The sequence below is a fragment of the Urocitellus parryii genome, chromosome 7, assembly GCF_045843805.1.
Source record: "Urocitellus parryii isolate mUroPar1 chromosome 7, mUroPar1.hap1, whole genome shotgun sequence".
NCBI classification, from domain to species: domain Eukaryota; kingdom Metazoa; phylum Chordata; class Mammalia; order Rodentia; family Sciuridae; genus Urocitellus; species Urocitellus parryii.
Window position 1 is genome coordinate 37,986,645 of NC_135537.1, and position 20,642 is coordinate 38,007,286.

The 20,642-nt window shown below is 36.9% G+C and overlaps 1 protein-coding gene across 1 annotated transcript in view; it reads left to right on the forward strand.

The window, feature by feature from the left end:
• Positions 1 to 20,642, forward strand: part of Nipal2 (NIPA like domain containing 2) — a 72,484-nt gene that overhangs the window by 22,090 nt on the left and 29,752 nt on the right. The window contains exon 4 of the mRNA XM_026383473.2: positions 14,232 to 14,291. Within this exon, the coding sequence (XP_026239258.1) occupies positions 14,232 to 14,291 (60 nt within the window). The remainder of the gene's footprint in view (positions 1 to 14,231; positions 14,292 to 20,642) is intronic.

Here is a 20,642-nt window from a genome sequence, read left to right on the forward strand (position 1 = left end):
ATAAAATATATATTAAAATATATGTTATATATATGATATACATGATATACATGATATATATGATATATAACATAAGGACTGGTACATAAGAAGCATTGTGGGGATTTTAGTTTGCTTTTTCCTCACATTTTCCTGACTTGAGCCATCATCCTTTCAATCCTCCCTTTCCTGCACAGTGTCCCTTCTGTTCCTCACTGATATGTTCACCTTCAGGTAGCTTTTCTCAAACATTAGTTTTACAGGCAGTTTCATACATCTTCTAAGAAACAAAGAATTCTATAGTCAAACAAGTTTCTGCAGTTTGGGATTCAGAAAATTACACAGTTCATTAATATAAGGGTGTCTCAGGGCCCTGGAATAGGCCCCTGGCACTGTGAATCCTTCAGAGGTAGATGCAATGAACCAAGTCTCCAAAACCTATTAACCCCAAATACTTTTATGTGGAGCATCTCAAGGGACCACAGTTTCTGCAGAAAACCTCTCAGCAATGATCACAAGTAGTTACATCATGCTAGAGACTCAGCCTAGATAACCTGCCAGGGCTGAGCACTGGAGATTATACAGTAGGGAATAATCTTAGCACGTAGGTGGGTCTGAGTGCCCAGGCCTGGCTCCACGTGTTTGAAAAGAGTCTTTGGAGCCTTCCTGTCTTCATGTTATCTCTTTACTTTTCTTGCTAAAGATTTTTCTTAATGAATAATAGCTTTTTCTGATGAAAATGCTAGCTATACTGGCAGTATGGTTAATTCTAGATGTTGGTTTGTTTTTGTGTTTTCATTAAGAAACCTCAATGGTTTCCATTTTCATCTAGAGTATAGGCTGTTGCCTCAATAAGCCAGGCAGTGGATTGCAGGAGCACCAGCTTTGGGGACACTGTGTTCGGTTCCAGGTCTTAGTCCTACTCTGGCAACCTCTGTCATTTCGTGCAAGTTGTTTTAACCAATGTATACCTCACTAATCTGTAAAATGGGAGTGAAAATAATTTCTGTGTCTGTGGCTGTTCAGAAAAATTTAGTAAACACAACCACTTAAGAAAAGTATTTGACATGATAACACTAGCTGTTGTCATTGTGATTTATCATTATTATTATTACATAGAGTACACTGTTCTTTATAATGGAGTTTATTCCCATGCTCCCCCCCGCAAATGATAATGATTACAGTCTCTAAAATGGATGAACCAATTCAGGAAATGCTTTTTTATTGTTCATATCCTTGCAATGGTTCCTTGGTAGGGAGCAGAAACTAGGGTCCTCTGAACTCATTTGTTCAGTTTAATCACCTTTCAATTCTTCCACCTTGTCTATTCAGAAACATGTTGGAAAAATATCAGCATTTCCAAATAAAGAACCCAAAGGAGACACATTTGAAGAAACAGGTCTGCCGTTTGCATGGCCATCCAGCTGTGTGCAGCAGCGCCATCTTCTCCCTCTGGCTTCATAGCACATTTATTCACTTGCAAATGAACTCGAGGCTGAAGGGCAGATTTCTTTCTGGTCCAACTGTGATTTGAGAATGTATTTTCTGGGACACCAGAAATCCACTGAAAGGAAATAAGTTGGATATTCTGTAATTCAATTTTAGATGGCCAATCCTTCCTGTCTCAGGTAAACCCCCTTCCTCAGGAGCCCTTTCCTGGCATCTGAACTGTGTTAAGCAGCCGAATTCTCTGCACTCTTCCCACCCTACACGGGCCCTTCTCTCATTTATGTGGTGCCATTTTTCGAATTAGAAGAAGACAGCCCTTTCTCATGACAACTTTATTTCTGTCTACAAATTATTGTAATACATTGATTTTATTAAAGCGGGACACTCTAGTGCCACCTATCAGAAAACTGTCCAAAGAAAGACGTGAGTTGACAAGCTCTGGGAGGCAGGTGGTGACTCCTGGAATGCAGAGCCCCTGCACACCTCACCTGCACAGCCTGCATGGTGACACAGTGGCCTTGAGCTACGCTTCCCTCCAGCAGGGCTCTCATGCTCACAGCAGTGTCTGTCCTCACCATTCAGCGGAGATGCAGGAGAGGGCAGGTTGTACGTCATTGCTGACGTCAGCTCTCACAGTGCAGGAAATCACACAACACAGCCTGTAGAATTGGTGTGAATTTGAATTTTGATAAAACAGGTATCGGATGTTCTGTTCTAAGGTGCTAAAAGAGCAAAACACTTGCTTAAAAGATTTCAATTCCTGATGAAACCCGGTGGTTAAACAGTTGTTCATTGCAAGGCACTCATGAATATTCACACTTGTGAGTACTTAGAGGTTTCTAAGCCTGTCCCTTGTGTGTTGAGTTGGATTATGTGTGCCTCTGCAAAGTGTGGCCTTACATTTAATGTTCTCTTTCCTGTTTATCCCCCATGACTGTGATCTGCGTTCTGCCTCAACTTTTAGAGACAATTAAAAATAATGAAGTTATCAACAACTCAAAAAACTGAAGCCCATGGAATTAAGGAGTTCCGTGGTAGACATCACTCAGTATGAAATTAACTTGTCCAGGGGTGGCAAAGGAATAGAGACGGAGGAAGACTGCTGCAGGACTGGGAGAACAGAAGGAAGATAGAAAGCACCAATGACATTTTTCAATTACTTTAAATCAGTATACTCAGAGGGACAGAACTGAAAAAGTTAAATTCTGGAAATACTTTAGGTGAAGTAGTTAAAGGTAAGAAACTAATACTGAATGAAGCTCCACTCTGCCGAGTGCTCTGTGAGACACATAAACTTGTTATCTTATTGGGCTGGGGCTGTAGCTCAGTGACAGAGCGCTTGCCTAGCATGTGTGAGGCACTGGGTTCAATCCTCAGCACCACATGAAAAAAATAAACAAATAAAGGCATTCTGTCCATTTACAACTACCAAAAAATATTTTAAAAAAGACAAAACTTGTTACCTTATTAACATGGCCAAGCTTAATAGAAGAAAGTAATAAGAAGATTGAATTTAGGATGAATTATATGAAATTAAACCCTTGGGATTTTATATGGAAAGATGAAATTAATAACAGTAAATTCTCCTTGGCTCTAGAATAATTTCCTAAGAGAAGTAGAAACCCTGTTACTGGGCTTATATGGATTAAGGTTGGGGTGTGAACTGCACTGAGAGAATGAGAGTGAGGCAGACCGGTGATCAACAAGGATTCTCCATCTCTAATTTTCCCTAACATGCTAGTTGCTGCCCAAACTGAAATTCAGGATATAGAATACATGCTGTTTCAAGTATTTCTTTTTCTTTCTTTCTTTTTTTTAGAGAGAGAGAGAGAGAGAAATTTTTAATATTTATTTTTTAGTTTTCGGTGGACACGCATCTTTATTTTATTTGTATGTGGTGCTGAGGATCGAACCCAGCGTCCCGCTCATGCCAGGCAAGCACGTTACCGCTTGAGCCACCTCCCCAGCCCCTGTTTCATGTATTTCTGTGTGCTTCTCTGAAGCCCTAAGCTGAAATGTATCTGCAATCCATTAGACAATGGTCATAGTGTAGCCAGAAAACCCTAGTGAGGCCTTTTGGAATTCCAAAGAAGTCGTGTCAAGCAAAAACTTTGGTCTCCAAGATTTTTATTAGAAACAAATGAAAGGAAACACAAACAGACCAATGAGCAAGTGACCTGTAGCATTACACAAACGTAGATGCCACAAATTCTCTGTTCTTCACAGCATGGAGCTTAGTGCCAGCCTGGATCAAGTCTCAGCATCTCCAAAACCTCCTGGATGCTTGTGATAGTGACAGTTCACATGAACGTTGGTTTTAATGCTTGAAACATGCAGAAAATATTCCTTTGCTAAGTGGCTTGCTGAATTGTCTCTTCAGCACATTTGTCCAAAAACCAGCCTACATAAACTGTGGAATAAAACTCTGACGTTTTAATTTTATGTCTGCTCATACACTCTCAGCAGAAAGCATTCCTGAAGCCTAAAACTTTATTTGAAACATCTTTTCCACCCATCTTTATTTTTTGAGAATGCCACAAAATATTTCTAGAGAAATTGCTAATGATGAAGTAATGTGCTATTAAACTTATAATACAATATTAATCTTGTCAGTGGTGGTATTTCTACTTTTTTGGAGTCTTTTCAAGTTTAATCATTAGTGCATGCCAAGAAAAATGTAGAAAAGAAAGGATTATTGTTCTTAGTCCAGGTAAATTTCCTCATCTGTATTTATGTAAATTGCCTCCTAATAATGGTTATGTCTTCATTATCTTCAGTAAATGACAAAAGCATTTTTTCATCAGTGTGAGTTTCTTGACTCTTCTCTTCCTGCCAACGTGGTTGGTAGGACAGCTTTTCTTTCCGTAAGCAGACATTTTTCAAACTGTCACATCCTCAGAGCTCCAAATCCTGAATCCATGGAGTACATTGTAATTGACATACTCTTCCCCCTAAAATTCTACAACTAATGGGGAATGATAATTATAGAGCAGTACCTCCTATGGTTAGAGTTGGTGGAGCCTGTGAGCACGCTCAGTATGCCCACGTGCTTGAAGCTTGATTGTGACTGACATGAAAGTGTTTTTGTGGTTTGCTTTTTAGCAGTACAATAAAGTTGCCATTATGAGTGGTCAGAAACCACAAGCCAGATATTTACATGTGAGGTTCTGTCTGTAGCATTATTATGTAAATATGTTCTTTTCATGTCATAGTTATTTTTTTAATAAAAGAAAGGGTTTTTTGATTTGTTTAAACTATTTTGTCTTCTACTTTCCTATATTATAAACATATATCCTGGTTTCTCCTAAGATCACAGAGGTTAAGCACTAAAAGTTGGTGGAGTTTTCATTTGCAGATTAGGTCAGAGTTCACACACTGGTGGCCTCTAAACTAGAACTGGTCACTGCTGTGTGTTGTTTAGCTCAACAATACTTTCAAAGAATATAATTTCCCATGCTTAAAAATGTGACCATGTCACACAGCCTGGATTTTTGTCTTACAGAATCAGATTTGGTGGCACTGGACTTGCAGTTGGCCAGGCTGAATCAGGACTACCACCATTGTTTAGTTCACCAAGGCTCCACTGACCCTCTTCACCACATCCCACCAATCCTCATTGTTTTTCCTCTTTAGAGATTACCTAACTGGCCCCTGCAGGCATCTGGTTTGTAACATTTTGAAAGGGTTTTTTCTTCCCCATGAAATCAGATAAGAATCATATTCATAATCACATCTGAGTAAAATGTAATCAGTGGATATTTTAACTTTGGGTTAGATTTGTCTTTAAAAAGTGGTAACAGAGGTGCTGGGAATGTATCTGCATGGCAGAGCGCTTGCCTTGTAAGCACAAGGCCCTGAGTTTGATCCCCAATACCACCAAAAAAAAAAAAAAAAAGGTAATAAGGAGCAAAAAGCTAAGAGAAATAAATAAAAGCAATCAAAATCACTTTAAAATAACCATGCCACAGACATTTAAATACTTCTTATAACTCTCTTCTGTGCTATTAAATTTTTAAAAATCATGGGAGGGAAAGAATTTAAGTAAAAATGCATGTCATAATGTTACAAATTGAAAAAGCAAATGCCCATTATCTATTATTTTACAGACACAAAGATCTAAACTAACATGTTAAAATTTGCCTTTGGGTTTTTCTGCTAAGTGAAATTTGATGCTTAAGTTCTCATTTCCTAATCCCCATTAGTAGTAATGACAGTGGAAACCCCAAAACAAGTTTGTACAACCTTTCTGAACTCCTATGTACCAGATTAATCTAGAGAGTTTTTGTTTTTTCTCTCTCTTGTGATCTACTGTGAATTTAAAGCATCTATTCTTGACCCTATTAAGCTAAATAACTTCCAGAATAACAGCTGGTCTTGGAACCTCAGAAACTGAGTGATGTCAGAGAGGTGGTAAATGAAGGGCAAATTCAGGGGTGATTCTATTTGTTGTTGTTCTAATTAGTTATACATGGCAGAATGCATTTTGACACATCATACATACATGGAGTATAACTTCTCATTCTTCTGGTTGTACATGACATAGAGTTACACCGATCATGTAATCATATATGTACATTCTACTATTCTCCCTAGTCCCATACCCCCTCCCCTCCCTTCACTCCCCTATGTCTAACCCAAAGTACCTCTGTTCTTCTCTAGACCTCCCTCACCACTTTATTGTGAATTAGCATCCGAATATCAGAGAAAACATTTGGCGTTTGGTTCTTTGGGATTGGCTTATTTTGCTTAGCATGATATTCTTCAACTCCATCCATTTATAGGCAAATGCCATCATTTCATTCTTCTTTAAGACAGCATAATATTCTCTTTATCTATTCATCTGTTGAAGGGTACCTAGGTTGTTTCCATAGTTTAGTTATTGTGAGTTGAACTGCTATAAACATTGATGTGGCTGTGTCACTGTAGTATGTTGATTTTAAGTCCTGTGAGTATAAACTGAGGAGTGGGATAGCTGGGTCAATGGTGGTTCCATTCCAAGTTTTCTGAGGAATCTCCATACTGCTTTCCATAATGGTTTCACCAATTTGCAGTCCCACCAGCAGTGTATGAGTGTTCCTTTTCCTCCACATCCTCACCAACATTGGTTGTTGCTTTTATTCTTGATAATTGCCATTTTGATTAGAGTGAGATGAAATCTCAGTGTAGTTTTAATTTGTGTTTCTGTAATTGCTAGAAATGTTGATTATTTTCCCATATATTTGTTGATCAATTGTATTTCTTCTTCTGTGAAGTATCTGTTTAGTTTCTTAGGTAGAGTTTGATTCTTCAGTAGCCCAGCGCCAGGGCACATCTCTACTCCTGGGCCTGGCCCCTCTACATAGAAACCTGGTTTGCCTGAAGCCACCAAACTTGCTTGACCTTTATTTTCTCTTAGAAATCTGAATCAGAATATCCACGTATAGGTTACCTTATGTCAGCCTTGACCAGAGTGACTCTCCATTTTGATTGCTAATCAGAGTGATACTTGATAGCCAAAAAGAGAACAGATGGCTCACCAAGAGAAGGCAGTCCATTTTAATTGTTGCTGAGATTCTTCCTAAACATAAAGCTTTAGAACCTCAAGGCAAAGTGAATACATTAATAGACTGCCCAATAGAAGTCCTGTTTTGCACCAGAGAAAACACTAGAAGATAATATATTATGTCCTTTCCCTATGGATAGTGTTTGTGCTGTCTTTTATCCATACTCCCCCCTTCCAATGTTGTACAAAACCACTGTTTGCATTTTGGTATGATTTTTTTTAATTTTTAATTTTAGTTTTTGAATTTAATTTTCTTAAAAATTTGGATTGACCAACAATAATTATATATATATATATATATATATATATATATATATATAAAATAGGATAGGATACAAATAGGTGTTTTAATGTATATTATATATATTATAGAAAGATCAAATCAAAGCAGTTAGCATATCTGTGTCAAGAAGGTTTAAAATCTATTTTAGCAAATTGAAATATATAATACATATTAAGTATAGTCGCCACACTAAAATGTATCACTGAATCAGTCACTGAAATGTATTTCTGGTGTCTAATATAACTGTATATAACCTTTCACCTTTAAAAAAAATGCATTATGGCCTCTGTGCCTGGCCCTGGAGTTACTATGTGACCTCTCTGAGCCTCAGCTTTCTCATTTATAAAATGAATATAACAATACCTCTCTCCTAGGGAGGATAGAAGGAGTTAATTATTCCATGCCAAACTCTCAGTAGAATATATAGCCACCATTATTATGTATATATTTTTATATATTATTGCATAGACATAATTTCCTCTTTCTTAATATCACAGTGTAAGCATTTTTATGTCACTATGTAATTTTGCATCATAATGTTTATTAACTATTTAATATTCCATCCATTATTGCTGAGCATTTAGATTGCTCAGTTTTCCACTAGGAAGAATAATTTGGCAGTGATAGGCTTGAACCTCTTTTCTGTTTTTTGGAATAGTTCCTTAGGACAGATTCCCAGATGCATAATTACTAGGTCAAACAATTTGAGTAGTTTGGTGCTCTTGAGAGGCATTGTGCAATCACTCTTTAGAAGGGTTGTATCAATTTACAATGACACTAACAGTTGGAGGAGTACTGAGTCCTTGTCAGCACTCAGCCTTGCAATTGTGTGTGAAATATCACCTGGCTTTATCTTGCCTGCTATTACTGGTGAAATTGGACTTAGTTGGACTCTTTTTCCTCTTTGTCTACTCCTATTTGTGAACTATTTGTATTCTTAACCATTCATTATCCATTGGGGTGTTTTCCCCTACTGGTGTGGGTACACCTGATTCATCACTTAGTAAGGACAGGGCAGTGCCTCATTACTTGGTGCTTCAAGTCACACCTGCATACACAGAACCTGGCTATCTTGGAAAACAGAAGACCTGCCTCTTGCTTATCAATCAGATACTCCAAGCTGCTTGAAAAACACGAAGGGCACAGCTTGATCTATGTTCTCTTAAATAACTGGCTATTTGTAACATATTCAAACAGCATGGGTAATTGGAAGCCACAAAACAAATGTGCTTTATCTCACCTGTTTAAGAAATAAAACCCAGAAGATAAGAAGTTAATCCGGGAGCTGTTTCATAGCTTATTCTTGAGAGTCGAAACTAGAGCCAGGTGTTCAGCCCTCCCAGATCAGTGCCTTGCCTCCTCATCAGTGTCTTGGCTCCAGCACCCTTCAGTGGGACCCCCTGCTGTTCACCCACAGTGATAGTTTGAGTAATGGAAGAAAGGAAGTCTTTTTGGTTAATTCCTGTCCTCATTCCACTTCACAGCATTTTCATGAATCAGACTCATCCTTTCTAACTGAGCATTTCCTTTAGGAAAATAAAATAAGAGGGAGTGGAAGACAGGTCAGATTAAGCCCCTTTCACAAAATTTTTACATAGGCCTCAAGATAGGATGATTCTTAGGGCAACTGCAACAGCAGAGTTCACCATCAATATTTTAGAAGCTTGGGGGGAAAGGGTGTCAAGTTTTGTAAACATTTCTCACTTGCCAAGAATCACAGTTTATTGACTGTGGGCAATAAGTTTTGCCTGGGAAAATAGCCTATATACCTGGAGGGACATATTATTAACCTTCCAACATTATTGAATATGCATTTTTCTCCTAGTTTTCTTTTTATTATTTAAATTTTTTAGTTGTAGATGGACACAATATCTCTATTTTATTTATTTATTTATTTATTTGTTTGTTTATTTATTTATTTATTTTTGTGTGGTGCTGAGGATTGAACCCAATGCCTTATACCTGCTAGGCAAGCGCTCTACCACTGAGCTACAGCCCCCGCCCCACCTCCTGGTTTTCATTACACCCATCCTGATGCTTTGTGATTAAGCACCAAGGCCAATGAGTATTTCATGTCTTCTTGTCTCAGCTTTTTCACTGCTGTGACCAAAAGACCTGACACAAACACTTTTAGAGGATGAAAAGTTTATTTTCAGGCTCACAGTTTCAGAGGTCTCAGTCCACAGATGGCTGTATCCATTGCTCTAGATCCAATGTGTAGCAGAACATCATGGTGGATGAGTGTGGTAGAAGAAAGCAACTCAGGACATGGCACAGGAAACAGAGAGAAACTAAGTTCAGCTCAAAAAATATGTACCCCAAAAGAACACCCCTAATGACCCACCTTCTCTAGCCACACCCTACCTGCCTGCCATCAACAGTTAATCCCTATCAGGGGATTAATGCACTGATAAGGCTCTCATAACCCAATCATTTCACCTCTGAACTTTCTTGCATTGTCTCACACCCATTATCAAAACCATAACATTTCTTTTTTTTTTTTATTGTTGGTAGTTCAAAACATTACATCTATTTTGATATATTTCACAGTTTGATTCAAAAGGGTTATGAACTCCCATTTTTACCCCGTATACAGATTGCTGAATCACATCAGTTACATCAATTACATTTCCATTGATTTACATATTGCCATTCTAGTGTCTGATGAATTCTGCTCTCTATCCTATTCTCTACTATCCCCCCTCCCCTCCCCTCCCCTCCCCTCTTCTCTCTCAACCCCCTTTACTGTAAAACACTTCTTCCACTTGTATTATTCTTTCCTTACCCCTCACTTCCTCTTGTATGTAATTTTGTATAACCCTGAGGATCACCATCCCTTTCCATGCAATTTCCCTTCTCTCTCCCTTTCCCTCCCCCCTCTCATCTCTATTAATGTTGATCTTCTTCTCCTGTTCTTCGTCCCTACTCTGTCCTTAGTTACTTCCCTTATATCAAAGAAGTCATTTGGCATTTGTTTTTTAAGGATTGGCTAGCTTCACTTAGCATAATCTGTTCTAATGCCATCCATTTCCCTCCGAATTCTATGATCTTGTCGTTTCTTAATTCAGAGTAATACTCCATTGTGTATAAATGCCACATTTTTTTTATCCATTCATCTATTGAAGGGCATCTAGGTTGGTTCCACAATCTTGCTATCGTGAATTGTGCTGCTATGAATATCGATGTAGCAGTGTCCCTGTAGCATGCTCTTATTAGGTCTTTGGGGAATAGACCGAGAAGGGGAATAGCTGGGTCAAATGGTGGCTCCATTCCCAGCTTTCCAAGAAATCTCCATACTGCTTTCCAAATTGGCTGCACCAATTTGCAGTCCCACCAACAATGAACCAGTGTACCCTTTTCCCCACATCCTCGCCAACACTTGTTGTTATTTGACTTCATAATGGCTGCCATTCTTACTGGAGTGAGATGGTATCTTAGGGTAAAACCATAACATTTCTGAAGGCTACATGAAAAAACATTCATGAGCCTCTGCCCAAAAAAACCTTGAATTGAAAATCAAAAAGGTACACAGAACTGAATGCTGAAGTAAACCTCAATAATAACTGTAGTCTAATCACACCTATTGCACATCTGTTATTTTGCAGATGTGTTCCATTTTAGTGCTTTTTAAACTATTGGTTGTGGAATGCTCTATTTTCGAATATTGAAATTTTGAAGTGCTCCATTTTTTAATATACCTTCCTAGTTGTTCATTAGGCAGTAGTTATTATAGCAACTAATCAAGAAAGTTGAATTGGACAGATTGCCATGAATGTATGGGAGTACTTCAGTTTAATTTTTTCTCATTTAAAAAATTTACTCCTCTACTTAGAAGCCATGTTATTAGCTGTTGCCCAATACTGATTTTTTTTTTGCTCAGCACAGCTCCTATTTTACCATGATTTGCATATAAATGAGTTATAAGTAAATGTGTCCTTGTAGAATGTTTCTTTTTGTTACTTTACTAGATAAATAAAATATTATTCTCTTATCTAAAAGCTCATGTTCTCTTTAAAAAAAAGAGAAAAATGTCATTAAGTCAGTGTATAAGTACATTAGACTTTTAAATTTGGAAAAAAAAGAAGAGCATATTTATATTTCATGAAACATAATTATTTTATTGCAATTGATACAGTGTAATGAATGTAGTATATTTCAAGTTTTTTGTTATATTCATGTCCTTTGTGCTTTAAGCAATGAATTTATTTCTATGTTACATTTTTCCCTCTTCCTTCTGAAAGTAAAATTGTTTATGAAACTGTGGCTTAGCAACAAAAGGAAAAGAAAAGCTGTCTTTTCTGACTTCAAGGGAAGAAATGGCATGCAGTATACTAGAAAGAGCTCTGCATTATGTTAAGCAAAGTGAGTCAGACTCTGAAAGTCAAGGGTCATATGTTTTCTCTCATATGTGGAAGTTGGAGAGAAAAGAATCTCATGAAAATAGAGGGAGCCATTAGGATAAAGGAAAGGGGCGGGGGGGGGGAGGAGTGGAGGTCCTGGGGAATGAAATAAATCAAAGTAGCATGTGCAAATATGCCACAGTGAAACCCACTATTCTGTATAATTATTATATACCAATAAATTTTTTTAAAAAAAGCATGAGCTCTGGACTGGGAAGAAGCAGGTATGGATGCTGGGCTCCAGTTCTGCTGTAATATAAATGTTTGTTAGGTGAGTGGATCAGAGAGTGAATACACAGACTACCTCTTTGGACCCAATTATTCCTGAATCATTTTGGTCCAAACCTAAAATAGAAGCTTTTCATATGCTTTTTATACCTGTCCCAAACTCAATTTTTCATTTAATTAGCTACATATCCATACATTAGTTAATCTACGAAATTCTTGCTTTAATGCTTCAGACACGCACTTGATGAACATTTCCCATGCTCAGTTTACTTTGAGTCAAACTTCCATTTCTATAAATAACCTGCCTGGAAAAGTTTATCAGGACAAGGATCAACTTAAATGAGAAAGACTAGGTTAAGGGAGAAAAATGGAAAAAAGCATATGAGTATCCCAGCTTATCTTTTTAAATTTTTTTTCTTTTTAGTGCATTTCTGCAATTGCTGGAGATGTTGAACATTTTTTCATATATTTGTCGACCCATTGTATTTCTTCTGTGAGGTGCCTATTTAGTTCTTTTGGCTATTTATGTGATTGGATTATTTGGGTTTTTTTTTTTTTGGTGCCAGCTTATCTTAAATGAAGATTTCTTGGTGTAAATTTGTTATTTTGTTTTATTTTTTTAAAGAGAGAGAGAGAGAGAGAATTTTTTTTTAATATTTATTTTTTTGTTTTTTTCGGTGGACACAACATCTTTGTTTGTATGTGGTGCTGAGGATCGAACCCGGGCCGCACACATGCCAGGCGAGCGTGCTACCGCTTGAGCCACATCCCCAGCCCCTGTTATTTTGTTTTAAATAAATTGCCAGAATACCAGACATAGTCATACTCAAATTTAGCTATAGCATCCATTGAATGGATTATTATTCAGACATTAAAGTTATGTCTATGAAAAATTCTTAATGACATGGCAAATTATTTCTAATATGATGACTGAGAAAACAGAAAATTCTGTATTATAGTTTAATCTCAACTAGATAAAAATAAAAACATCAACATTATTAACCATAATTTTCTCTAGATGATGATATTATTTTATGATTTTTTTCTCTAATTTTTACTTAAAAAAAAAACAACTAAAATCCCAGAGGATAGCTAAGATATCTTTTGCATGTAAATGTCCTTTCACAATCTGATCAACCCTTTTAGGCCTCCTGAAGAGTTATAAAATAGCCCCAAACAAGGTAGGAAGAGATAGAAAGCCTAAAGAGTAAAACAATTTATAAACCAATGATTATCCCTTATGTAAGTAAGAATGGATTATTTTGAAATAATGTATTATTTTAAATAATGTAATAATTTTAAAATACTGTATTTAATGACATTCCATAGTGTATTCATCAAGCATATTTTTATAACTAGTAAAAACACAAAAGATGAATAAAATACAGAATCCCTGGCATATTGACTCAGTTGAACATAAGAATAAAGTGATTTTTTTTTCTTTTTCATTCTAATATACTTTAAAAAAGATCCTAGCTAGTAATTTTTGGCAAAAATTGAAAAGACAAATTATGTTGTGCATTTTTTTATTATTGCAATTCTGAGTTCTCTAATGCTTTTACTCATAAAGGAATAGCCCCAGATGAGGAACAACACAGAGAGGTTCAGTTTGGTCCTGTTCCCTGAGGTCACAGCAGCAGGCCATGCCTCAGGTATGGGGATGCAAGTTCAGCAGCATTGGTTGTGGCAAGAAAAGTCCAAAACATGACAAGAGTCAGCAGTTTCAGGGCTGGGATCTCACTTATTTCATTTCATGCAGTGATCACTTATTGAACTTACTATATGCTAGATACCAGCTACATACTGAGGATCTTAAATGAATAAGGCATCTCAGACCAAAAGGAACTGACAGACTAGAAAAACTAGAAACTAACTCTTAGTTATCATGAAAAACTCGATGTAGGGGTCATCTCAGCACAATGGTAGAGCGGTCCACTTTGCTGAGAGATTCCAGAAATGATGCTTGAATATAGATTTGATCACAGAATGAGGACAGAGCTGCATGTGTCAAAGCCATAGAGCACGAAACTACACCCAGGGTTCTGGGAATTATGATTACATATTTCCCACCCTTTCCTTCTTTGTTTCCATTCATTTATGTAGTCATTCAGAAGCTTTATCAAGCTCTCCTTTTATACCAGGCATTGTCCCAGCCACACTGTCCTAGATCTCCTGTAAACCAGGCCCATCTTTAGGTATTTTCAACAGGGAGAAGGAAGTCTGCTGGGTGTCTCTGCTCAGGACAGAGCTAGTCAGGCATGAGGCATAATATGCTTAACTTCTTTCAAATGGAGTTGCATAGTATATGTTTTTATATTAGAACTAGCACTAACGGCCATTTTCTTTATAGGTAGTGCCATTATTTCTGTTATGTTTCTGAAAGAAAATTTGAGAGCCTCAGATTTACTGGGTGAGTAATTGTTTAATTCATGTAATTATAACATTGCTTGACCAGGAAATAAATAATAGTATTCATAAAAAATGTGTGCTTTAAAACTAGGAGAAAATTATGAAATGGCTGCAGATCTCATTTAGATGTGACTGTAATTCTGCCTTGGAACTGCCGTCCCTTCTCACATGAAATACTCATATTTTCATTGTGACCGTGGCTCATGCTACTGGCCATAGCTATCATTTTGTAATGTTGTTATTATTAATGTTGTAAAATTTTATGAACATAAAATTCAATGAAAATTTCTGTGTTGCCTAATAGACTATTCCACTTCAAAGGATATGCTTTCTATATTGTTGCATTTGTATGGTATAAAAGTGAAAACCACACAAAATAAGATAATTAATTACCAAGTAATTACCTATGGTGTTTAACTCCTTGCAAAGGTAACACAGAGGAGTGTTCTTCCAAATTTTGGAAATATAGTTGTTAATAGAAAACAAAGAGAGTAATGGAGGAAGGAGTGGTCTGGTAAAACTAAGCCTAAAGTCAATGAAAAAAAAAAAATAAAGTGAATGATGAATAGAAAATGAAAAGAAAATAAAAGTAGTCTTCCTGGCTATAAAAGAGATTTCTGTTACATTGCGAAGCTATCATTTATTCATTGTGTCTTCTTGCTTTTGTTGGAAATATCATTGGTGGGAATAATTATAGAGTTTCATATTTTATTCCTTGACAAAATCCTGCTTGAATTGCTGCTGACATATGATAATGAATACAGATACTTTAGGTACTTGAAATAAAACAATGCCTGCCCTCTTCCAGGGAGATCATATTTTTCGAAAAATGTGAGCTCTAAATGTGACACCAGTGTTGGTATGTTGAGCATTTGTTCTCCCAGATCATGTTTCCCTTGAGCCTGATGTCTTGAAAGTGTTTTCACTTTTTCTTTTCCTCCTTGGTTTGATTCTGCTAGTAGAGTTTTTAGTCAACATTGTCACATTTTTCATGGTTAAAATGTTTTTTAAAATGTATTCATATGTGAACTGTATCTTTTGCAGCATATAATTTTTTCTATACTCTTTTTTATGTGTTGTGGTTTATGGAATCATTTGCGGAAGTCATAGGCAATCAGAAGTAAGAATGACCAATGCCCAAGTTTCATAAATTTAAAAAGCAGATCCTATGTTGATTTTGTCATTTATCAAATGTCTTAAGGAAACATTGAATACTTTTATCTAACACCTGTTATCTTTTGTAGTGGGTGGTTAGTTACCAATTAAATTAATATGACTTAATGAGATAATATACATGGATATAGTGTAAGATTTGCTAATTGTCTTGAATATTGTTAGTAAAATGATAATTAGGGCTGAATCCCTGCCCTTAAATAATTTACAATTCATAATAAAATAAATACATAAAAGCTAGGTAGTGTGGCACAGCAGCTCAGGAGGCTGAGGCAGGAGTATCACAAGTTTAAAGCAGCCTCAGCAACTTAGTGAGGTCCTAAGCAATGTAGTGAGACCCTGTCTCAAAATAAAAAATAAGGGCTGGGGATGTGGCTCAGTGGTTAAGCACCCCAGGATTCAATACTGGTTACCAAAACACACACACACACACACACACACACACACACACACACACGTTTTTTAGAAGTAGAAAACAATGTATATATATCATAATGTCATGAGCCATTAGTTTAGATCTCAGCACTACTGACATCTCAGGCTCCCTAATTCTTTGCTGTAGGGAGATATTCACTGCATTGCTGGGTGTTTATCACCCTACAGTCCTTTACCTAATAGATGTCTCTAGCACCCTCTACCCCACTTACCACAATCAAAAGTGTCTCTGGACATTATTAAGTGCCCCTAAAGGACACAATTATGCCAAATTGAGAACCACTAGGTTAGAATAAAGAGAATTAATCTCTCTGAAGATCAGAGAGAATTTTTTATATCAACATTTAAATCAGTCCTGACTACTGAATAGGACAGGCATAGGCCACATCCAAGGACATGAAGGGGGCACATAGAGGGATTAATGCAGGGAGCGTCCACAAAGGTACAGCAGTGGCAAAGTAAGTGTCTGTTTACTAACTGTACTATAACTGCTGCCTATAAGGATTAGGAGAAAAATAAGAAAAACTCATAACTATGGAAAACGAAAAGATGGAAATATCAGTATGTACAGATGGTTTGCTTATGTACTTTAAAAAAAATCCAAGATTAACTAAACATTACTAGATACAATAAATTAAAAAATTAAAGGATCTAATTAAATTCACTCTAATGGATTTGAATCTGGATTCAACTTCTGCTTTTTACTATATGGCCAACCATATATAGATAAGTATTACTTCTCTAAGCCTCAGTTTGCTGACAAATACATAAAAATGTTTTGAAAATCAAATTGGATTATTCACATAAAAGCACTTTGAGAACTGTAAAACTCTCTCACTCTAATTGTTATAATTACTATGATCATCTTCATATCCAAGAGATTCCCAAGAGGTAATACTAAAACAATAAGAAATGGGGAAACACACACACATACACACACACACACACACACACACACACACACCAAGAAAACAAAGTAAAACTTCAAATTAATTCTTTGATAATTTTTATATGTTAATAACAGCTAACAACTTTTGAACTTTTATTCTTGCCAGGTACTATGTTGTGCTGTTCATGGATTATCTCATTTAAATGTAGGAACACCCCATTTCCAGAAGCAAAATTTGAAACTTAGGTTAAAGAGCCATCTAACTGGTGCATGATGGGCCAATATTCTAACAGTGGCCACCTGATAAAACTGTAGCATAATGGTTTGGGGTGAGTCTCTAGCATCAGAGAACTGTTTGACTTTTTCAGCGTTAATAAATAAGTTATTTTCAGAGTTATTATTTTCAGAGTTAATAAAATAAGCTCTTATAAGCCTCAATTTCCTCATCTTTAAAATGAAGGTTAATATTACCTACCTCACAGGATTAAATTATGGCCTATTCCATAATAAGATCTCAAAATGTTAGCTGTTCCTGTTATTACTTTTACAACCAGTAGCAACCACCACTGTGCTCTGCGAGTTAATCAGAGGAATTAAATATTTTTCTACCTTTAGTAGTCCAGGTAACATTTCCCAGAACTCTGGGAATTTTATCCCTTTCTAACTGAATGTTTTTGGAATATGGCTACATCACTTGTATCACATTTGTTTCATACAACAGTTAAAAGTGATCAGTTCTTGCCTTTTAATCAGTGGCATTCAATAAAACAGGATTTAGTCACATATTCCACACATTTTCCTCTGACAAGCAATATCATAAGATCACTTTATACTTACAGAAGTCCAGGGAAGGACTTTTCCCCAACTGTATTCAGTAATGTGTTAAGTCAGTATATTTCCTTTGGACCTTTATTGCTGTTGCCTTGAGAAAATTAAGCTCTTTCTGTTAAAAGCAAAAAATGCATTTTTCCCCCTTTACAGGGTCTAAAACCAAACAGGGAAAAGAGTGGTTACTGGTGTTTCTTAAAGATTAACATATGAACATGCTAAAAAATTAAATTGTCAAAATGTGAGAAGAAAAATCATTTATTTTTCCCTGCTTCAAGCAAATGAAAGTTTGTTTTTCACGATGGAACAAATAAAGATTTTGGGGCCATGTGGAAACAAGCTGAACTAATTTATTGCCAAATGTTGCTCTGTGGCTATGAAGCTTTTCACCACTAGCCTCAAAAAATGACCTCACAAAAGCTATGTCTGAAAGGAATCGCCAACTATTATTAACTCAATGACAAGCATTGGACTCTGCTCTGATTCTTAGTGGATTAATAATTTTAAATTATTTTAATGATTACTTTTCCTTTTTAAAAGCACCAGATTTTTCTCTCCTTTGACCAGCCAGAAACTATAGTATTTTCCTCTCTCTTCTCCCAGTCATCAAAAGTCTCAAACCTAATAGTCTGAGATCCTTGTTGATTTGAGCCCAGATAATGTCATCATAGAAATAAAAACTGCAGTCAGCTAACTCATCAGCACTCCCCCAGAGACCAGGAACTGGATTACTTCAAGTCACCTACAAAGGGTTTCCCCAGATGGGAAGCCAAGGGATTAATAGCGAGATGAAGGCCACCTCCTTCCTTCCTTCTCACACACCTGAGATCACTGTGGTTTGGGTCCAGAATCTAGAAGAGTATTGCAGCCAAACGAAGCATCATTTCTAATGGGGAGGACAGATTGGACATTTTGGTTTCAGATACCTCAAGAATGGGAGCCTTTCTGATGGCAGAGCCAGGACCATTTGGATTCCCTGTATCACTGAGACTTCCCAGTCTAGGGTGCCTTCGAGGAGTCTGGAATGGCTGCATTTATTGGAGGGTGGTCCCAAATGTCTGGAGTTAAGCAGTCCAGTCTGCTCTGTGACTTCTGGTATCCCAAGAGCAGTGACTGGTTTCCTGTTAATCAAGGTACATATTTTGAGGACTGAAGGAATCAACCTTGTTTGGAGTGAGGTTCGTTGAATATTTTAAGACTCTGAAGGCTTTCCCAGAAGTCAGGTCAAGTTATAAAATAGGCAGTTAATACTACTTGGCATCCAACTGGGGAGTGAGTTCAAGATTCAAGGAGATTCCAGGTTTTAGTGAAAGGGAAAACTGGTCTAGAAAACAGGATGTTAATTGAGGAAGAAGTGTATATCATCGATCCTGGATGCTAGGCAGGTGCTGTACCACTGAGCTACACCCCCAGCCCTGCACATCAATCTTGAAGTGAAAGACACCCCACCCCCTGGGGGTTGGGAGGGGAATCAGCTCATTGGAGGTGCCAGCAAATAGCAGCACCAGGAGGAACCGGATTCTAGGCTTGGTTCCCTGTGAACACATTTGTACCTCATTCCTGTCCACAGGTGTCTACGGGAGACTTTTGCAATAGGAGACCAGGCACCTCCTGAAACAAGGGCTGCATTCTCACAGCCAGGCCAGTTACAAGTCAAGTATTTCCCACAGTAGAAAATATTCCCTAAAGCACTACTTGAGGGAAATATAAATGGTCAAAAATGATTTGGAAATATGACAACCACATGCTCCTTACGCAATCCATGTGAACATCAACACATTAGGAGATCTGAGAGGTCTTCTAGTGAAAGAACTACTCAAATTCATTTAGCTCGCCTCTTCCCAAATAACATTTGACTCATTTGGGCCTTTTTTGGTGAGGCCTCCACCTTTTGAAAACTGGTTTCAGGGAACACCAATTTGGGAATGCTCTTCTAAATGAACATTAGAGCCCCCCAAATTATGTGAGACTAGTCAGGGACCCCAGGGACCTCTGCCGGGAGGAATTGTTTCCTTCTTTCTGGCCTGTTGGTGATCTGTACAGTTGTGGGGGGCTCCACGCATTTAGACTACCATGTGAATGACAGTTTGAGCTTTCCATTCAGCAGCCCTAGCCCTTAATGCATACAAGAGGCAGTGGAATGAAACAGAAAACAGACTGCCTAGGTTCCAATCCAAGTTCTCAGCATATTAGTTGGAAAACCCCAAGCAAAATAGTTATTCTCTTTGTGACTCAGTTTCCTCATTTGTTAAATATAGATAGTAATAGTTTAAGATTAGACATTAAATACCATGCATGTTGAATACTGTATGGCATATACAGTGCATGTTTTAATAATATAATTATATAATAGTAAACAATAGTCCTCCCCTTATCCAGTTTTACTTTCTGTGGTTTTAGTTACCCATAGTAAACTGCAATCTGAAAAATATTAAATGGAAAATTGCAGAAATAAACAATTCATCAGTTTTAAATAACTTTTATTAAAGCATATTGTAATTATTAGATTGTATTATTAGTTATTGTTGTTCATCTCTTACTTCACCTAATTCATAAATTAAACTTTATTATAGGTAGGTAGACATAGGGGAAAAAGCAGCATACATAGGATTCAGTCCTATGTGAGATTTCAGGCACCCACTGGGGGCCTTAGCATGTATCAACTGTGGACAAGGGGGGACTACTGTCAGTTTTTCACAGATTTGTGGTAAGGATTAAATTAGAATATAGAATTGTGCTTATTAGTATTAGCTATATAGTTTCTACTATCATGTTTTAATATTATGCTGATCATAATAAAACAATCATGTTGGCCATACTTGCCAATGAAATCAATAGTTCTAAGAATATCACCTTAATAAAAAGGATTACCTTGCCTTAGTACATTCTCTCCCAGGATACCTAGTATACACCTACTGTAAATAGTAGGAATTTGCTTGGATACCTGTTTTGCTTGTATACCTGTTTTGCACATAGGCCAAGTTTATAGGAGAAGGTTTCATTGCTTGTATATTCTGTCAAGCTAAA